General features: G+C 45.9%; 1 protein-coding gene across 1 annotated transcript in view; it reads left to right on the forward strand.

Moving 5' to 3' along the window:
• Positions 1–13,584, forward strand: part of XPO1 (exportin 1) — a 77,633-nt gene that overhangs the window by 25,425 nt on the left and 38,624 nt on the right. Inside the window, exons 5-10 of the mRNA XM_026653116.2 lie at positions 4,037–4,098; positions 4,177–4,221; positions 4,366–4,547; positions 5,001–5,049; positions 5,137–5,256; positions 5,414–5,542. Of these exons, the coding sequence (XP_026508901.1) occupies positions 4,037–4,098; positions 4,177–4,221; positions 4,366–4,547; positions 5,001–5,049; positions 5,137–5,256; positions 5,414–5,542 (587 nt within the window). The remainder of the gene's footprint in view (positions 1–4,036; positions 4,099–4,176; positions 4,222–4,365; positions 4,548–5,000; positions 5,050–5,136; positions 5,257–5,413; positions 5,543–13,584) is intronic.

Consider the following 13,584-nt stretch of genomic DNA (forward strand, 5'->3'; position numbering starts at 1 on the left):
CCTGTAAGTAATATATAGTTATAGTAGAAATGCATAATCTCAGCTCCCCAAAAGCAATGGGAACTAGGTAGTTTAGGCTTTTTAATGGGTTAAGGCAGTGATGGGGAACCCATATCCCTCGGGCCGAATCCATCCCATTGGTTAATTTCATCTGCCCTGGGGTGCACCCCTCTGCTGGCTCACCCCACTGTGGGGGGAAGCCCTGAGCCGCCGTGCCTCCCTGGGCGGGTGAGTGGCCCATGATTGTGGGTGGGGTGGTTTTTTTTTTTCCTGTGGGTCTGGCTTGTGCGAGAAAAAAGGTTTCCCACCCCTGGGGTAAGGAATATGTTACTTCTCAGTAACTAGGTAAAATCTATAAACAGTCACTTAGGTTGGTCATGTGACCATTTATATGCAAAGAGCTTTAAGTTCCTGGTCCATTGTTGTCTACAGCAGTGGTTCTCAACCAGGGTGCATGTACTCCTGGGGATATCTAAATGAGTTGATGTATTTGCCTAGTCTTACAACCGGTTACGTAAAAAGCACTAGTGAAGTCAGGACAAACTAAAATTTCATACAGAGAAAATGAGAAAGTAAGCAGTTTTTCAGTAATAGTGTGCGGTGACACTTTTGTATTTGTATATCTGATTTTGTAAGCAAGTAGTTTTGAAGTGAGGTGAAACTTGGGGGTACGCAAGACAAATCACTCCTGAAAGGGGTACGGTAGTCTGGAGAGGTTGAGAGCCACTGCTCTAATCCAGTGCTTCAGATTTTTTTCGTGCCATGTCCCCCTTTGGACTTACCTCTGTTAACGTGACCCCTGACCTGGAAGAGGGGGAGTGCTTCCTTCTGTCCTGAGTGGGAGATACTTGGGTGGGGTTGGGCTGAAAGAGAAGTTGTGTGTGTCTAGGAGAGCAGAGAAAGGGACTTGTTGAGGTGGGAGGAAAGGGGATGGGTATGAAGGGGGGCTGACTAGAGGTGGATGGAAGAGGGTCTGTTGGAGGTCAGGAGATAGTTGCCTGGTATCAGCCAAGTTTATGGAGAGGCACCAATATCACGTGCCGGCAGCACCAAAGTGGATGGAGGAGATTTACTCATGCTGCCGGCAGTTGCTAAGTGTGTCCCAGCGCCGGAGGCACCTGTACAGCCCTAGGTATCAGTGGCTGCTGGGGTAGAAGGTACTGAGTGCCCACACATCATCCCCCCTACACCACATTGCTGGTGGTCTTGGCCTAGCTTTCTATTCCTGGCAGTGGTGGCGCAGCTGCTGGGTATTCGCAGGGCTTTGGAGCGGAGCCCGGAGTTGGAGCGCGGAGCAGTTCCAGAGCAGTGGAGCTGCGGGTTTTTGCCTGGAGCTGGAGTGGAGCCGGAGCACAGCTCCAAAGCCCTGGTATTCAGGCCCTGTGCAGGCACATTGGCCCTTGCACAGGTTCCCACTGCCAAAGGATCTCACCAACACAACCACAAGGAGTATTGGTGCCTCACTCTGAGCCTGATTAACAAAATGGTACACACTGTGCATGACATGCACGTGACTTCCAGCGCCACGCAGCCCTGCTCAGGTTTGGCCCATCAGCCTTTGCATAGATTTTCAACTCCTCATGACTCCCAGTTTGGGGACCACTGCTCTAATCGCTTCACAGCAGGTAATGGATCCAAATGTTACATGGCGTTAAGTGGCTATAATATCTTGTTTCTGAAAATAGTGTATTTAAACTATTATTCAACAGAAAAAAATATTTCTAGAAAAGTTTCTTTTTCCGTTGTCTAGTATGTGTCAGATTCTCTAATTCAGGGGTCTCAAACACGCGGCCCAGGGGCCGCATGCGGCCCAGGGAGCTCTTCCCTGCGGCCCGCCAAGCTCCCTGTGCCCTCCCCCCAGTTACTTCCGGTCACAGCCAAACTCCTCTCACCCCCCTCCTCCCCGAGTTATTTTATGTGGCAGCTAAGCTCCCTGCTCCCCAATGTTTGGGGCCGGGTCTCTCCCCCGGCCCCGCCTGCCGCCCCCACACACCTCCCCCGAGTGTCCCCCGGCCTCACCTCTGCACCCCCTCCTAACCCCAAACTCCATCCCAGATTCTGCACCCCTGCCCCAGCCCGGAGCCTTCACCCAGCACCCAAACTCCATCCCAGAGTCCGCACCCCCACCCCCTGCCCCAGCCCGGAGCCTGCACTCCAGACCCCTACCCCCACCCAAACTCCCTCCCAGAGCCTTAGGCAGGTGGGGGTGGAGTTTGGGGGGGCAGGTTCTGGGCACCACCAAAATTTCTACAAACCTGCCACCCCTGGAAGAAGCAGAGCAGTGGTGGAGTGGTGGTGCAGCCCAGTGCAGCGGGGGGGCTTTATCAGAAGTAAATCTAACTAAGTGCATGTTTTGTCCTTTGAGTGAGGTGCATTACTGAGTGTATATATTTTATTAAAACCGCTTGGAAATGACTTGTTGTAGGAGCAGCAGTGATCTGTATGCTCTGTATAATGCTTAGCACTTTCCAGGAGGGAGGGAGGAGGAGCACGCTCGGGGAGGGGGAGAAGAGACGGGGCAGGGGCGGGACCTCATGGAAGGGGTGGAGTGGGGGCGGGGCCGGGGCCAGCGAGGGGGGGTGTCAGTGATGCGGCCCTCGGGCCAATGGACTAGTTCTCATGTGGCCCTTGTGGTCATTTGAGTTTGAGACTCCTGCTCTAATTGCTGTGTGAAAGCCAAATAGAAGTGGGACTGTTAATGAATAAGAACTGTATTTACTTTAAAATAAAAAAAAGCAAAGCGAGTTCAATCTATGGCAGCCTTATAAAATTATTATGAATATATATCAGTCCAGGCCTAATCTGTGGATCTGAACTGATGTGTTAGTGACTCATGTCGTGATGGTGATGGAAAAAGTTACTGAGACTATAGGGAAGCATAATTTTGTTAAGCTCACACATGGCATCTGATGTTGTAAAATATATGACTGAAACTTCTTAAAATGTATTAAATTTTTTTAAATGATTTCAGATGGGCAAGATAAACAGAACAATCTCTCTATGGCCATGCCTGTACAGAGGGAAATTTACAAAAACATTCCCACTAGGTCAGTTGAGATTATATTAAAAATGGTCAGAAACATAATGTAGAGGAGGCTAGGCCTGGTTTTACTACCATTTTTGTTAAACCAACTGAAAAATACGTTTAAAGTGGTGGTTAAAACAACTCTGGCTATTATAGCCTTGTCTGCACTATATATTTCCCACCATTTTAACACCAATCTAGCTAAACTTGGGGGGGCGGGGGGGGTATTTTGTTTTTAAAGATTTTCAAAGTGTAGACAAACTCTAAAAGTGGTAGGGGATGGGAATACACTGTATTCAGTGAACTCCCTTGCAGCGTTGCCTTAGCTGCCAATTGCTTATGGTCACAATATTGTAACCGTGTTGGTCCCAGAATATTAGATATGCAAGGTGGGTGAGGAAATATCCTTTATTGGACCAACTTCTGCTGGTGAAAGAGGCAAGCTTTCAAGCTGCACAGAACTCTTCTTCTAATTGCTATATTTGACATTTTTGATTGGTTAGTGTCAGACTCAGTTCCTGGGAAAAAGTAGCCTAATAGGCTTTCCACAGTTGGTACCCGGGGTATCTTTTCTTTCAGATTTTTGCAGCAGCCTCCATATTGGTGAAGCCCAAGAAACCTGGCGGAACTTCTAGTGGCAGTAAAGCACATAGATTCATTTGGATTAGAGCAGGCAGTCTATTGAAATTAAAATATGAAAATTTAAGATTCCAATCCTTAGTCATTCTGCAGCTTCCTTTGTTTTAACAGCAAGTCTTCCATTTGATGCAGTTCATGCAACTAAAATATGCATATGATTGGAAGACACTAACTGATATTCTTTGGAGAGTTTCCGATGTTTTTGGTTGTATCTTCCAGTTGATGTGCATGTGTAATTAAAACTAGATTGAAGTTGTACATGTGCACACTGCTGAGAGACTGTTTAATGCTTCTGGATTCAGGGTTCCATGTGTAGGTAGTTATCCATAATAGCAGATCAGGTTGAAAATTAATTTTTAACTCTCTTTGTAGGAATAAAAAAGTATGTTGTCGGCTTAATTATCAAGACCTCATCTGATCCAACATGTGTAGAAGTAAGTGAATTCTCTTTAGGGAAATGGGAAGGGAGGGAAGCATTACTGATAACTTAACTCTCTTTTTCTCCACTCTAGAAAGAAAAAGTGTATATTGGCAAACTGAATATGATTCTTGTACAGGTAAACTCTAGCTCCTAGTTTATTTTTAATCTTGCATTAAGAAAATTATACACTTAACAAATCTAACCAGAAAAACTGGTTTTGCATATGGAATGTTTAGAAAGAAAGCTGTACCAACCACGTGGATGTTCTATGTACTTTCAGATACTGAAACAGGAATGGCCCAAACACTGGCCAACATTCATAAGTGATATCGTAGGGGCAAGCCGGACAAGTGAGAGTCTTTGCCAGAACAATATGGTGATCCTTAAACTGTTAAGTGAAGAAGTTTTTGACTTCTCCAGTGGACAGATAACTCAAGTGAAAGCCAAGCATTTGAAAGACAGGCAAGTAAAATATTCTGTAATTTTTCACATACTTCTAATGTACATCAAATTTTCAGTTGCTGCTGCACAATTGCTCTCATCGAAGGTTTTTGGTTAGCTATCGTAGTAACTTTTTACATTTGAGATTCGATTGAGTATTTTGATGATTCCCTTTTTCTTAGTGACACTGTTAAACCTTACCAGACTCATTTAGCAGCTGTGTACACTTCTGCGTTGTGATCAGCTTCTACATTTATATGTATTGTATTGTAGTTCAGCCCTCTTAATTGTGAGCAGGACTGATGTTCTGTGCCTGTGATTGCAAACCAAAATTTGTACGTGGGGAGATATTTGTATAATTTTCATAGAAACTTTTCTCTTACTGCAAAAGCAGCATTATTGAAGTGGGTAGTGTAGTTCACTGAATGTGGCGATGCTGAATGTTTAACATCTTACTATTTTAATTTTTTTTAGTATGTGCAATGAATTCTCTCAGATATTTCAACTGTGTCAGTTTGTGATGGTAAGTCTAATTTCAATAACTTTTTTTAAAATAGAGTGGAATTTCATAGGAAGAGAATAAAGCAGTTTATATATTGTTCCATTACAGGAAAATTCCCAAAACGCTCCCCTTGTTCATGCAACTTTGGAAACTTTGCTAAGATTCCTTAACTGGATTCCACTGGGATACATTTTTGAGACCAAGTTAATCAGCACATTAATATACAAGGTAATCGTGTGGGGGGGTTTTGTTTTTTGTTTTTGTTTTTCATTGATGGTTACTAGCAAATAAGATGGAAGTTTTTGTTAACTGAAATTAAAATGCTTAATATGTAATTTGCTTTTTTGCAATATCCCTAATCTTCTTTGTGAAATCTTTCTTATAGTTTTTAAATGTTCCCATGTTTCGAAACGTCTCTTTGAAGTGCCTCACAGAGATTGCAGGTGTCAGTGTAAGCCAGTATGAGGAACAGTTTGTAACCCTCTTTACGCTGACCATGATGCAGTTGAAACAGGTAACTTTTTTTTAACTTAGTACAAAATAAACTTTCCTAATTTAAATTTTGACTTTTTTTTTTTTAACAAAATAAATTTAACAGAGGAAGCTTAGCTTATATTTGCCAATACACATACATCATTTCATTCCTAGAAAACTAGCAATCTTTTTGCAGCAGAATGTTATACTGTTAAGTTTATTTTTAAAGATGTTACTAAGATTTATTCAAAAGTTGTTAAAGGTTCACAAACAAAATACTACTTAAACTGAAGTTAAGATTGTAAGTATCTATTGGTTACTTGAAGAGTGTCTTTTCAGGCTACTATTATATTCAAGTATTCAAGATCCGGTTAAGACAAACACAACAAAAACATGAAAATGCATAGTTGAGATTATCTAAACCACCATTCTTTTTGTCCTGCCCTCATTGACTTGACCTTGCAAGTTCACCTAGCTTGTGTTTATATTTTAAAAAAAAAATGCATTTGATGGAAGCTTTCATAAGGACTTTGGAAAATACTGCAGACTGTTGTGTAGTAAATTCACTAAATCGTACATCTTCATTGTGTATGTTACATAATATTTTACCTGGTCCTTAAGTTTGTAGCCTCAGGTATGGTAGTTACATGTCTAAACTAAGTCACTCAGAAGGATGCATTTCTGCAGTTGAAACCAGGAATCCCCCTGGTGATTATCCTATATGATACCCTTGGAAGTGTTTGCTTTTATTGAAATTATATAAAAGCAGTGTGATTTCCTCTCCCCCCCCCCCCCCCCCAGCTCATTGACCTTAAAGGATGGCCTCTCTGTAAGAACATGCTGCACTCTTGTTCAGTCAGTCTATCAATAAGTGAATTTAGATTACTTTTAAGTTTTCAGTCACTGATATATTGATGTGCATTGTTTCAGTACAGAATTGTCTTCTAGTTTTTAGTTTTGTGGTTGGTGTTTATATTAGAAAAAAGATTTGGTGTTTGATAATAAGAGCATAGCAGTAGGAATATACTACCGACCACCTGCCAGGTTGATGATGGTAATAGTTAGATGCCCAGGGAGACTAGAGGCTGTAAAAACAGAAAACTCAATAATAGTGGGGGATTTCAACTATACCCCATACTGACTGACTGGGTGTATGTCACTCCAGGATGGGATGCAGAGGTAAAATTTCTAGACATCATTAATGATTGCTTCTTGGAGCAGCTTGTCCTGGAACCTACAAAAGGAGAGGCTATTCTTGATTTAGTCCTAAGTGGAGCATAGGTTCTTGTTCGAGTGTTTGCTCATGTCCATTCCATGTGGGGGGGGGGGGGGGGGGCGCGGTGTGCCCCATTGCTGGAGATTTTTCCCTTAGTGGTATCCGTGGGGCTGGCTCTAGCACCCTCTGGAGCCACGCACACTCATGAGCCAGTATAAGGGGTGCTGCCAGCCACACACTCGCTCAGTTCCTTCTTACCGCTGCTGGAATGACCCCTCTTGCTCCGGCAAGGCTTCTTCCCAATGGTTTTTGGATTCTAATTCTTAGTTTGTTAGTGAAAAATAGTTTTTTGTGTACATAGATTTTGTAGATCGTGTTAGTGATAATAGTGTAGATAGTCCCTATCGTTGGACCCTGCACCAAAAATGACAGAGAAAAAAGACTGAAGGCTATCCTAATGGAAGCCACTCAGACCAGCCACAGAGCCAAGTTGCTCCCATTCTGCACTGAGCATTTTGGCTTCAGTACAAAGCACTCCTCTGGCACCGTTCACCATCTCCGGTGCCAAGGAAGAAGGACAAAAAACAGTGCACCGACAGAGGGCACTCACTGGTGCAGAAAAAGGACAAGCATGGGGAAGACAGCGCAGTTCAACCTGCACTGGGCCACCACTCCACCCTCGGCACCTTGGTGGCACCGTCAACTCCGCCCAGAGCATTGAGTCTGGTGCAGTACCCGCCGCTGAGACTCGGAAACTACCGCAGCACCAGAAGCCTTTGCAGCAGTCGAGGATTTACTATCACTCCCGTTCTCCCGTCCCTCCTGACTCCGATGGGACAGTTGCCGGCTCTAATGACTGGGAGCAGGGAGCGTTGAGCTCCTTCTGGGCACCGGGCCCCCTCTCACCCTCTAAGGGCAAACCGGCCCTGATCCTGTCATCACGACCTCCGGTCTGCCACTGGTCCATGGACTCTCGGCACCGTATGGAGGCAGAGAGGTGTACCACTCCAACATAGTCACCGAGGGAGGACTCTTCATCAGAGTCCAAAGGGAAAACCTATGTGCAGCCTAAGAGCCACCACCGGATGCAGGTTCCCCTCATCAGCACCTGGCCAATGGATCAGTGGCCATACTGGAACCCTGGGAGTTGTCCCCCAGTACTGGGTTCTCCCTCCCATCGATCGTACTCTGTGGTCTTGAAGAGGTGGGCTACCACCCCTTCCCGCTTGGCACCAGACTCTGACTCCAGTACCAACCCTGATACCAACATCCAGGATGTGGCTCTCATGGATGTCATTGAGGAAGCCGCCGCTGCCTCCCCCCCAGACGAGGTCATCTCAGAGCCCAGTAGCTTGCTCCTGCAGGATGACTTCAAGGCCCATCAGGACCTTTTGAAGTGGATAGCAGCTAACATGCGGATGGAAATTGAGAAGCTTAAGGAAACATCCCACAGCCTTATTGACACTCTGCCTGTGGCAGCTCCCTCTAGAGTGGCCTTACCCATTAACGAGGCTTTATTGGGTCCAGTCAAGGCTCTCTGGCAAACTCCTTCTGCCCCCCTTCTTCGCCCCCCTCCTCAAAGAGGTCAGAGAAGAAATATGTGCCTGCATGCGGGTTTGAGAACCTATCCTTGCGCACGCACCCCACTCTGGGTTCCCTGGTTGTGTCAGCAGCCAACAAGAGGGGATAGGTAGGGCACAAAAAACCTGGACCTGTTTTGGGGGAGAGATTTATTCAACGGGTAGCCTTCAACAGTGTATCTCTAACCAGCAAGCTTTGCGGGGGAGATTCAGTTACAATCAGTGGGACTCCCTGGCCAAATTTTAAAACTTTCTGCCTTGAATCTTGAGGCAGAAATTTGCTGCCATCTTAGAGGAGGGTAAGAATGTGGCCAGAACCTCTCTCCCGCTGGCTCTGGACACAGCCAACGCAGCAGCCAGGACAATGGCCTCAGCTGTCACCATGAAACGTTGGGACTTCCTCATGAGGTCCAGCAGTCTATTCAGGACCTCCCTTTTGAAAGCTCCTTACTGTTCTTGGAGCAGACAGACGTGAGGCTTCATGGCCTGAAGGACTCAAGGGCCACCCTCCTGTCCTTGGGCCTCTACGCTCCATCTACTTCAGGCAGCTCTTCAGGCCCCAACAACCACCTCGTTTCTCGGCACCACCTCTGAGACAGGAACCCTCTACAAGGAAAGGGAGAGGTTACAAGCAGCGTCAGCCTCTCCTGTCCACCTCAACCTCCCAGCTGGGGTCTCATAGATGCTCCGGTGGGCTTAAGTAGGCCTTTTGAAGGTGCGTCCAAAGGCACTATACCAGTTCCTGCTTCAGATCCTGCCTCCCCATTATTTTTGGACTATCTGTCCCACTTCACCCTGGCATAGTCCTGCATAACATCGGACCACTGGGTGCTGAATGCAGTGACAATTGGCTATAACCTTCAGTTTTCATCTACCCCCGTCCCTCTTCAGAGACCCTTCTCTCGAGCAACTCCTTGCCCATGAGATGTAGTCCCTTCTGGAACGGGGCTGTGGAGGAAGTTCCTCAAGCCTTGAGAGGGAAGGGGTTTTACTTCTGATATTTCCTAATCCCAAGGGGGGCCTCCGGCCCATTTTCGACCTGCATCGCCTCAACAGGTATCTCAAGAAATTGAGGTTCTGCATGGCCTGCTTGCCTTCATTATACCCTCCCTGGATCCAGGGGACTGGTACACTATCCTCAACTTAAAAGACGCATACTTTCTCATTTCTATTTTCCGTGGCCACAGAAGATTTATTTGATTTATTGTGAAACAATGCCAGAACCACTTCATCGCTCTCCCCTTTGGCCTGTCTACAGCCCCACAGGTTTTCACAAAGTATATGGCACTAGTAGTGGCCTTCCTCAGGTGGCGAGGCATCCAGGTCTACCCATACATTGTTGACTGGCTGATCAAGGGTCGGTCAGTGGCTCACATGTGGAACAGCATTAGTGTGTAGTCCAAGCCACCTTCCTAGCACTGGGCCTGTTGATAAACAAGTAAAAGTCAACTTTTATTCCAGTTCAGGTAATAGAGGTTATTGGGGCAGTGCTTCACTTTACCCAAACCAGAGCCTTCCTTCCGGAGGCCTGATTCCAGACAGTTGGATCTGATATCCAAGGTCATGGTCCACCCAATTACGACAGCCTGAGTTTGCCTCAAGCTGCTGGGGCACATGGCAGCATGCACTTACGTGGTTCAGCATGCAAGGCTGCATCTCGGGCCTCTACAGATGTGGCAGGCATCAGTTTACTCCCGGAACAGACACCACCTGGACTGAGTGCTCGCTGTTCCACCCCTGGTCCTCGCCACTCAGGTGGAAAGACCCAAGATCAGTGATAAGGGTACCCTCCAGAGGACACGTCGGACTGAGATTGTGGAGGTGGGCTTCCCAACCTAAGGACTCAAGACCTATGGTCCCAGGAAGAACTCTCCCTGCATACAAACAGCAGGGAACTCAGGGCTGTACATTTAGCCGGTCAGGTGTTCCTCCCCCAAATCTTAGGCAAGGTGGTGCAAGTTCTGACAGACCATGACCATGTTCTATATCAACAAACAGGGAGGAGCTTGATCCTCTGTCCTGTGTCAGGAGACCATCCGCCTATGGGACTTCTGCGTGAAGCATTCCATCCACCTAGAGGTATCAGACCTTTCGGGAGCCTGAAATACACTGGCAGATCGCCTCAGTAGATCCTTCTCCCTTCACCGCGAGTGGTCTCTTCACCCGGAGATCGCCAGGTTCATCTTCCAGAGGTGGGAGTCTCCCCAGGGGACCAAGCAGAACAGGAAGTGCCATCAGTTTTGCTTGCTGCCCTCTCTGATGCCTTTCTGCTCCCATGGACAGGGCTCCTGCTCTATGCTTTTCCCCTGTTCCTTCTGATTGACAAGGTCCTCCTGAAAATGAAGAAGAATAAGGCAAGAGTTATTCTTCTAGCTCCAGCGTGGCGATGTCAACACTGGTTCAGCACGCTGCTGGACCTATCAATAGCATCCCCTCTTCCGCTTCCACTCCACCCGGACCTGATCTCACAAGACCACGGCTGGTTGCTCCACCCGAACCTTGCATTCCTTAACCTAACTGCAGGGGTGTTACTTGGCTGAACCCAGAGGAGCAGGCCTGTTCAGAGCAAGTTCAACAGGTCTTGCTAGGTAGTAGGAAGCCTTCCACTGGGGCTATGTACCTGGACACACGGAAGTGCTTCTCGCTATGGGCATCTCAATGACATCTCTGGTTCATTCTTCCCTTCAGTCTGTCTTGGACTACTTAATCCATCTGAAGCAGCAAAGTCTGGCCCTGGCATCGATCAAGGTTGCACTTAGCAGCAATCTCAGCTTTCTGCCTGCCAATGAACAGCGGGTCAGTGTTCTCTAATGAGATGACTGTCCGGTTTCTCAAGGGACTGGAGAGAGACTACCCTCGGGTCTGCAAATTGATCCCTCCTTGGGACTTAAACCTGATTCTGTCAAGGCTTGTGGGCCCTCCTTTCAAACCACTAGTGTTGTGCCCACTACTACTTCTCTCTTGGAAGATCGCCTCAGCCAGAAGGGTCTCTGAAATCAGGGTCCTTACATCAGAACCACCATACACAGTGTTCTTCAAGGACAAGGTCCAACTGTGCCCCCACCTGGCTTTCCTGCCAAAGGTGGTTTCACAATTCCATACCATCCAGGCTATTTTCCTGCCGGTCTTCTTCCCGAAGCCTTACAAGAACTCTGAGGATCAGCGGTTTCACACATTGGATGTTAGACATGCCAGGCAACTCTTTGTAGCAGTAGTAGAAAGGATGAAAGGGCTTCCAGTATCAGCCCCAGAGGATGTCATCCTGGATAACTGAATGTATTCGGGCTTGCGACAAGCAGGCCAATGTTACACCTCCAGTCATCCTAACCGGTCACTCCAAGAGAGCTCAATCCTCTTCAGTGGCATTCCTCGCACAAGTGCCAATCCAAGACATCTGCAGGGCAGCAACTTGGTCATCGGTGGATACCTTTGCATCCCACTATGCCATCACTCAACAGGCTCGAGATGACAGGTTTGGAAGAACAGTGTTGCAGTCAGCATGTCCATGAACTCCAAGCCCACCTCCTGAGGTATTTCTTGTGAGTCACCTATCATGGAATGGACAAGAGCAAGCACTCAAAGAGAACAGTTACTAACTTTCCGTATCTGTTCTTCAAGATGTGTTGGACATGTCAATTCCATGACCCACTCTGCTACCTCTCTGTCGGAGTTGACCGGCAAGAGAAAACGGAAAGGGTGAGTGGCAGGTGGCCTCCTTTATACTGGCGCATGGCTCCAGAGGGTGCTAGAGCCGACCCGACAGATACCACTGAGGGGAAAATATCCAGCAATGGTGTACGTAGCCTGCACGCACCTAACATGGAATGGACATGAGCAACACATCCCAAAGAATAAGTTATGTAAGGTTAGTAACCATTTTATCTGTTCAAGAGGTAAATATAGCTGAACTGCTTGGTAACTAAATGTAACTAGGGCTGTCAAGCTATTTAAAAAAAATTAATCACACGATTAAAAAGATTTAATCAATCAAAATTAATAAAAAAATCATGGTTAAACGGCCACGTAAAAGTGGTTGGAAACAAGAAGACATCCTTTAAAAATTGGAAGTCCGTACTAGTGAGTAAAACAGCATAAATTCAAGTCAAGTGTAAAACTATAATTAGGCAGATCAAAAAAGAATTTGAAGGACATCTAGCAAAAGACACAGAAATGAACAGCAAAAAATTAAGTACATCAGGAGCAGGAAGCCTGACGAGTCATTGGGGCCTCTGGACAACAAAGATGCTAAAGGATCACTCAAGGAAGACAAGGCCATTGCAGAAAAACTAAATGAATACTTGTATCGGTTTTCACTGCGGAGGATGTGAAGGAGATGCCTACAACCTAGCCATTCTTTTTCTGTGACAAATCTGAGGGACTGCCCCCAGATTGAGGTGTCAGATGGTTTAGGACCAAATTGGTAAATTAAACTGTAATAAGTCACCAGGACCAGATGGTATTCACCCAAGAGTTCTGAAGGAACTCAAATATGAAATTGAAGAACTCGTAACTGTGATTTGTAACCTATCACATAAAATAGCTTCTACACCAGATGACTAGAGGATAGCTAATGTACGCCAATTTTTATTATTATTTTTTTTTTTAAAAAAAGGTTCCAGGGGTGATCCTGACAATTACAGTCCAGTAAACCTAACTTCAGTACCAGGTAAATTGGTTGAAACTATAGTAAAGAACAGAATTATCTGACCTATAAACACGATATGTTGGGGAAGAATCAACATGGTTTTTGTAAAGGGAAATCATGCCTCACCAATCTATGAAAAATCTTTGAGGGTGTCAGCAAGCACGTGGGCAAGGGTGATCCAGTTGATACAATGTACCTAGACTTTAAGAAGGCTCTGACAGTGTCCCACACCAAAGACTCTTAAGCAAATTAAGCAGTCGTGGAATAAGAGGGAAGGTCCTCTCGTGGATCAATAACTGATTATAAGATAGGAAACAAAGGATATGTATAAAATCAGTTTTCACAGTGGAGAGGTAAATAGTGGGGTCCCCTAAGGATCTGTACTGGGACCTGTGCTGTTCAACATATTCATAAATGATCTTGAAAAAGGGGTGAACAGTGAGGTGGCAAAGTTTGCAGACGATACTAAATTACTCAAGGTAGCTAAGTCAAAAGCTGACTGAGAAACGGATCTCTCAAAACTGGGTGTCCAGGCAACAAAATAGCAGATGAAATTCACTGTTGATTAGTGCAAACTAATGCACATTGGCAAAAATAATCCTAACTATATAGACAAAAGGACAGGGTCTAAAGTGGCTGTT

This window comes from Terrapene carolina, unplaced genomic scaffold (assembly GCF_002925995.2).
Source record: "Terrapene carolina triunguis isolate 2854851 unplaced genomic scaffold, T_m_triunguis-2.0 Scaffold132, whole genome shotgun sequence".
In the NCBI taxonomy this organism is placed as follows: Eukaryota; Metazoa; Chordata; order Testudines; family Emydidae; genus Terrapene; species Terrapene triunguis.